The sequence below is a fragment of the Phaseolus vulgaris genome, chromosome 1 (assembly GCF_000499845.2).
Source record: "Phaseolus vulgaris cultivar G19833 chromosome 1, P. vulgaris v2.0, whole genome shotgun sequence".
Lineage (NCBI taxonomy): Eukaryota > Viridiplantae > Streptophyta > Magnoliopsida > Fabales > Fabaceae > Phaseolus > Phaseolus vulgaris.
In genome coordinates this window covers 18,170,855-18,178,058 of record NC_023759.2, presented here as the reverse complement: position 1 = coordinate 18,178,058, position 7,204 = coordinate 18,170,855, and the positions used below count along the sequence as shown (strand labels likewise).

General features: G+C 41.7%; 1 protein-coding gene across 1 annotated transcript; it reads right to left on the bottom strand.

Moving 5' to 3' along the window:
- Nucleotides 1-5,199: 5,199 nt before the first annotated feature.
- On the bottom strand, nucleotides 5,200-6,090 carry LOC137815626 (uncharacterized). The gene has a single exon (XM_068618738.1). The coding sequence runs from the start codon at nucleotides 6,088-6,090 to the stop codon at nucleotides 5,200-5,202; it is 891 nt and encodes a 296-aa protein (XP_068474839.1).
- Nucleotides 6,091-7,204: the final 1,114 nt, after the last annotated feature.

The window sequence follows — 7,204 nt, the reverse complement described above, 5'->3', positions numbered from 1 at the left end:
CTCTCAACTCTTTAGCAATCTCAGAACACTTTGAAAAACTCTTAGATCAAAACTTTGTTTCAAGATACTTAACACATCAAAACAATTTTTCAGAATATATCTAAGAATATAGTTTGTTATCAAATCTTAACAAACTCTTAATTGCATTTAAAATAGATTGGTCAAAGCATTTAATGACTGGAGCGTATTCAGTTAAAGCATTTAAAGCTCAGTCAAAGAAAATAATTATTTTGTTATGTTTTCAAAACAAACAATCGATTGTTTCCTCGAATCAATCGGTTGTTTTGTTACTTAAAAAAATTCACCATTCAAAAACAGTTTTCAAACTTTCTCAAAACACCTAAGTGTAAAAAATCGGTTGTTTCGATAAAACAATCGGTTGTTTCAACTTAGTTTGAAAAACATTTTTCTTTGTTAAAGATTGAGATGCTAATTGCTTTGAGATTTAATCTAAGGGTTGATTACAACATTAAACTACACCATAACTAAGCTTAAAGCAACACAGCAACACCAAGCAAAGCAGAGGTTTCAACATCCTTCAAAGGATTTGGATTCTTCAAAACATTGAACACCACTTGGTTCAACAATATAATTATGCATTCTTGTTAAGTAATTCATGCGAATTTTGTCATTTGATTATGGTCGAACGCTTCGGTAAATGAAAACCAACTTATTAAGTACTGACCGAATGCTTTTGGTAATTAATAACGTTATTAATAAATTCTGGACCAAGGGTTTGGTATCGACCAAACGCTTGGTGAATAACGTTTAACTTGTTAACTTCAGATCAAGATTTTGGTAAATAACGCTTAACTTATTAATTTCGGACCGACCGCTTTGGTGTAAAATTTAAGCTATTAATTTCTAACCAAGATTGGTGAATAACATTTAAGTTATTACTTTCTGACCGAACGCTCGGTTAATAAAATTTAAGCTATTAATTTCTGACCAAGATTGGTGAATAACATTTAAGTTATTACTTTATGACCGAACTCTCGATTAATAAAATTTAAGCTATTAATTTCTGACCAAGATTGGTGAATAACATTTAAGTTTTTTAAAGTGCCGAGTTAAAACCTTCTCGGCCGAAAACCCTCCTTAGGAATAAAACGACCGAGCGAGGAAATAGTGCACTAATTTTATATATCAGCTGTAGTAGAACTTTATATGCGTGGCATTCCACGTTCTCGGTACAAATTTTCCTGACAAATATTCTAAATAATATGCTCCTCCGGCCGCTGTCTCGGAAATACGGAATGGACCTTCCCTGTTGCTCGAAAATTTACCGTTGTCCTTCCCAGCGTCGCTGCACATGCGCCAGACTAAGTCCTCTTTCTGGAAGCTTCGTGGTTTTACCTTCAAGTTATACCGCCTTGCTGCTCGCATTTTACATGCTTCATCTCGTATTCTGCACTTGTCCCTTAGCTCGTTGATAAGGTCAAGGCCGACCAATAGGCTTTCTTTGTTTAGATCAAGATCCAACGTCTGTCTCTGTAATGAGGGTTCACCAATTTCAACCGGGATCATGGCTTCAGCGTTGTACGTTAGGCTATACGGCGTCTCTTGAGTTGTAGATTGTGGGGTACATCGGTAGGCCCGAAGAACCTCTAGAAGTTCCTTAGTCCAATTTCCCTTGGTTGGATCAAGTCTCTTTTTTAGCTCGTTGAGGATGACCTTATTGACGGCCTCTGCTTGGCTGTTTGTTTGCGGGTGCTCGATCAAACTCGTAATGTGTTTAATGTTGAGTTTCTCGTAGAATTTCTCTAACCCTCGATCGGTGAATTGGCGATCGTTATCGATGATGATAACCTGTGGTAGACCGAATCGACAAACGATGTTCTTCCATACGAAATTTTGAACATTTCAGGCAGTTATGGCTGTCAAGGGCTCGTCCTCGATCCATTTAGGGAAGTAATCGATGCCGACCAATAAAAATTTACATTGTCCCTTGCCGAGTGCAAAGGGCCCGAATATATCCATTCCCCACTTCACGAATGGCCATGGGGACAAAATATATTGCAAATTTTTTGGTTTTTGGTGTGATAAGACGTCATACTCTTGGCACTTTAGGCATTTCCGAACAAATTTTGTGCAATCCCCTTGCATGGTCGGCCAATAATACCTAGCCCGCAATACTTTGGCAGCCATAGTTCAGGCTCCAGAGTGAGTTTCGCACATCCCTTTGTGTAACTCAGCCATCATGTAAGTGTTTTGCTCGGGAGTGAGACACTTTAAGAGTGGACGAGAGTATCCCCGCCTATAAAGGTCTTGATCAATGAGTAAGAATCGGGCAACCTATTGCTTCATCGTTTTTTCTAAATGTGGATCGCACGTTTTATTAGTCAAATACTGCTTGATGGGAGTCATCCAATTGGGCTGGATGTCAGTCATCATACACTCCTCGGTACTAATACTGGGTTTAGTCAAAGTTACATGTATGACCGACCGGTGAACTCCTTTCTGTTTTGTGGTCGGTAATCGCGAGAGCGCATCCGCACGAGTGTTATTTTCCCGTCGGACGTGTTGGAACGATACTTCTACAAATTTGGTTAACGAATTTCGAACGAAATGAAAATATTGTTGAAGCAAGGTTTCCCTTACCTCGTATTCTTCTGTAAGCTGTCCGACCATAAGTCGTGAGTCGCTTTTGTAGATTAATTCAGTTACTTCTAGTTTACCTGCTAGGTGGAGACCGGCTATAATAACTTCATATTTTGCTTGGTTGTTCGAGGTCTTGAACTCGAACTTCATGGCTTGTTCAATAATAATCTCGCTCGGTCCTTCCAATTGCACTCTCGCTTCGCACGAGCGACTGTTCGAAGAGCCATCTGCATATAATATCCATTTGGAATCCCCTTCCTGGGTTGGCTGAGGAGTAAGTTTTGTCGCGAAGTCAGCAAGTGCTTGAGATTTAATTGCCCCCTAGGTTGATATTCAATGTGAAACTCTAACAACTCAATTGCCCATCCTATCACCTATCCGACTAAATCAAGTTTACTTAGAATCTTCATAATGGGGTAGTTAGTCTTAACTATGACCCGATGATTCTGGAAGTACATCCGCATTCGTCGTGCGGTGATGACTAAGGCTAATACAACTTTCTCTACCATTTGGTATCTGATTTTTACACCATGCAATACTCGACTAACAAAATACACCGGTCGTTCTTCCGCTTCTATATTTTATACCAGGACTGAACTTACCGCTTCGTTGGAAACAGAAAGATAAACTATGATGGGTTCTCTTGTGTTCAGTTTTTGGATGAACTGGTGGGGATGCCAAAAATGCTTTCAATTGAAGAAAATTTTGTTCACACTCAGTGGTCCATTCAAAGTTGGATGTCTTCTTCAGCAATTGGATGATAGGTCTCGTTCGTTCGACAAGCTAAGGTACGAACCGAGACTGGGAAGTGAGTCGACCGATTAGCCGTTGGATTTCTTTCAGACTGTTAGGACTTCACATTTCCACAATGGCTTTGCACTTCTCAGGATTTGCTTCTATGCTCCGATAGGTCAGCATGAAACCTAAGAATTTTTCGCCTTCTACGCCGAACGCACACTTGTCGGGATTTAGGTGCATGCGATATTTGCGCAAAGCTTGAAAAACCTCTTTCAGATCTGAAACATGCTACTTACATGAGTCAGATTTAACAAAAATATCGTCAACATATACCTCAACATTCCTTCCGATCATGTCATGAAAGAAGTAATCCATCAAACGCTGATAGGTAGCTCCGAAATTCTTGAGGTCGAATGGCATGACCTCGTAATAGAAGTTGTCGGAGTCTGTTCTAAAAGTTGTTTTGTCTCTATCTCGAGGATGCATTTGGATTTGATTATACCCTGAGTATGCATTAAGAAAACTTAGGTAGGGGATACGATCAACAGTGGGTAGGGCATACGAATCCTTTGGACATGCTTTGTTGAGATCCGTGTAATCTACACACATTCGCCATTTACCGTTTGACTTCTTGACCATTACTACGTTGGCCAACCATGTGGTATAACGACCTTTTTGAATGAACCCAGCCTGTACTAACTTATTCGTCTCTTCTCGGGAAGCTTTACACCTCTCCTCTCCCAGTTTTCTTTTCTTTTGTGCTATCGATCTAGCCTCTTTATACATGGATAAACGATGCGTAATAATGTTGGGTTTTACCCCGGGCATATCTGCGACAGTCTAAGCAAAAAGGTCAACATTTTTTATTAATGTCTTACCTATCACCTCGCGGAGGAATAAGGGTTGAAGGTCTTCCTCGACCTCCATTTGAGGGTCGTCCAACTGAGGATCTAGGTTGACAAGAGCAACCAAATGTCTTCTAGAGCCTTTTCCCCTAGAGCGCCTCTCTGGTGACCGACCTCTTCTACTCGGGGATCGATCGTTCGTCGTTGTGTATAGCCGTCTGGTTGGTTCAACCTTTAAACTAGCTACATAACATTCTCTCACAGTCTTCTAACCAACATGTACTATCGTAATGTCTCCATTGACGGAGGGGAATTTCATGGCTAAATGAGGATTGGACACGATAGCCTTTAACCTGTTGATGGAAGGACGTCCGAGCAGTATATTGTAAGATGTATTAGCATTAACCAGCAGGTATCGAATGTTGATAGTTTTGCTGAGATAGTCATCACCGAAAGTGGTGAATAAATCAATATACCCCCTCGTATCCACTCGTCCCCCTAAAAATCCAACTATCTGTTCATTATAAGGTTGTACCTTTGCTTCCGAAATTTGCATATTCTTAAAGGTTTCCCAGTACAGAATGTCGACCAAGCTCCCTTGATCTACGAGGACTTTAGCAATTTCGAATATATCTATTTCCACCGTAATGACCATGGGATCGTCTTGAGCGGGGTCGATCACGGTGAAATCATTGTCAGTAAATGTGATTGGCGGTATGTGCGGGCATTTATGGGTGGAGGTCGAGTGGGCGGACTGAATTGCCCTCAGATGTTTCTTTCTGGCGGAGTTAGAGCTTTCGCCACCTACAAAGCTGTCTGCATTATAGTTAACGTCCTAAGGGGGTACGTCGAGAGATACTGGGCCGGTGATGCTGTTAATGACTTCGCGAATCTTTTGCTTAGTTCGACTTCTGCGTTCAAGGGTTTCACTTCGGGGATGGGTCCGTCTGACTAGACTCTCACTTCGTTTCCGTCGGGTTGTGCGACGATAGCCATCGCGGTTTCAGTCATCTCTTCATCCAGAATGTTCTTTGTCCCTGGAATAGTCAATGTCATGTTGAGGCGAACGTGGTGCCAAGGTGGTTGTTCTGAAGAATTTGCGGAGATGACTGGCTTGAACAAGCTCTTCTATTTTATCCCTTAATGCCTGGTAGCCCTTGGTCGTATGGCCGTAGTTGCGATGATATTGACAACGCTTAGTTGTATCTGCAGTGGGTGGTGTTTGTGCTTGTTTGAGCATTGGGATCAATTCAGCTTGTAAGGCTTCATCCAGAACTTTCCCCCTAGGTACCTTCAAAGGAGTATAATTATGGAAACGAGGACCTCTGTTCGGACGATACCGGTCTCGGTTAGTCCCCATTGCAGGAGGATGAATTCCCCTATTTTTCTCTCTTTCTTTTTCGGAAGCTTCCACTAACGTTTTTCTGTGATAGTCGACGTGTTCTTCAATTTGCATGAATTTGGTTGCTCTTGTTCTCAATTCGTCCATGTTGTATGGAGGACGTTTGATAAGGCTCTCGGTGAACTGGCCCGACAGTATAGCCGAGACTAAATGGTGCATTGCTATGTCCGGATTTAAATTCCTGATTCCCATTAGACCCTTACTAAATCTGTCCATAAAAGCCCTCAACGATTCTCCCTTTTCTTGCTTGACGTAGAGGAGAGACATTGAGGATGTACGATGGAGTCTACTCGTGGCATACTGAGTAGTAAATTTTACTTCCAAAACATTGAAACTGGTTACAGAGTTTGGCGGAAGGTCGGTAAACCATCCTAGGGGTCCCTCTCTCAGCGAGGTGGGAAAAACCTTGCACCATACCGTTTGATCCACAGTGTATAAGGTCATTTGTGTCCTAAAAATATTCAAGTGCTCATCCGGATTGGTGGAGCCACCATAAAGATTCATCGTTAAGCCCCTCCACTTGTTAGGGAGGGGTGTGACAATGATGTCATCCGTAAAAAGATGACCCCTCGGATTAGCTACCCTGCCCTGCGCAGCGTACTTAACACTTTGATGTGAATGATGCGTAAGTGATGCGTGATGCACCACTTGAGTCTGAGGAGTTGGTATTTTTGTCCCGAATTGATGTGTTGGTGCACGAGGGTGTCCCTCCCGTTCCGATTCTTCAAGTCGCTGAAGTAGTGTTTTGTTATGCTCCTTTAACTAAGCCATTTCCTCTGTTTGTCGACGCCGTTCTTCCTCTTGCTTACGCTGATCTTCTTCATGACACAACTGATCTGTAGTTCCTTTCTGCAATAGATCTTGCATCTGGGCTTGAAGGGCCTGCGTCATCGCCATTTGATCCTCTACTGTATTGTCATTATTCGTGTTGTTCACTGTGGAGACCATCGTTGCTCACCGAAGATCTTGTGAATGAAAGGTTGGAAATTACTCGGACCCCACGGTGGGTGCCAATTTTACCTGTGTGGATGACGAGGCCTAAGTAATATTGATCCACTCGATACGCAATTCGTCGTCGTACTAATAGTCTCTGAATTCTTCAAAGTTCTTCTCCTCTCACGCACGGGCTCCGCCGGTCGGTGAGGGTACTTGCGATTGCACTCCGACGTTCAAGTTAGTGCTAGTGATTAGTCTGTTCTCTTAGGATATCAAAGACATACCTTTTCCCCCTTCAGAAGTCTCTTTTATAGGTTGACTTGGGTCTTCACTCGCGTAGGCCAGATAACTGGTTTGCCAAGACATGTGTAGTGGTCATCAGGTCGTGCGTAATGGCTTCCTGGTATTACGAAAGTGCGTTTCGAAGTGTCTTTGACTCATTCAACGCCAATTAAAACCACTTTCTTACCACATATTCATTACGTTATATTATTAATTCACGTCTTCGGTCGTCCGGAATTCGACCGGTACATAATGAATTCCAATTGATATAATGGTTGATTTTATCAACAAACATAATATTTATTTATTTTTAGACATTTAATTTTTTACTCTTTAATTTAAAATATTGTTACATTAAATTTCCTTATTGTGTGTCACATTTAGATAAAATTATGTAGTG

What these genes read in the sequence shown, in the direction of transcription:
- LOC137815626 (XM_068618738.1), bottom strand. Translation starts at nt 6,090, where the DNA reads ATGAATCTTTATGGTGGCTCCACCAATCCGGATGAGCACTTGAATATT.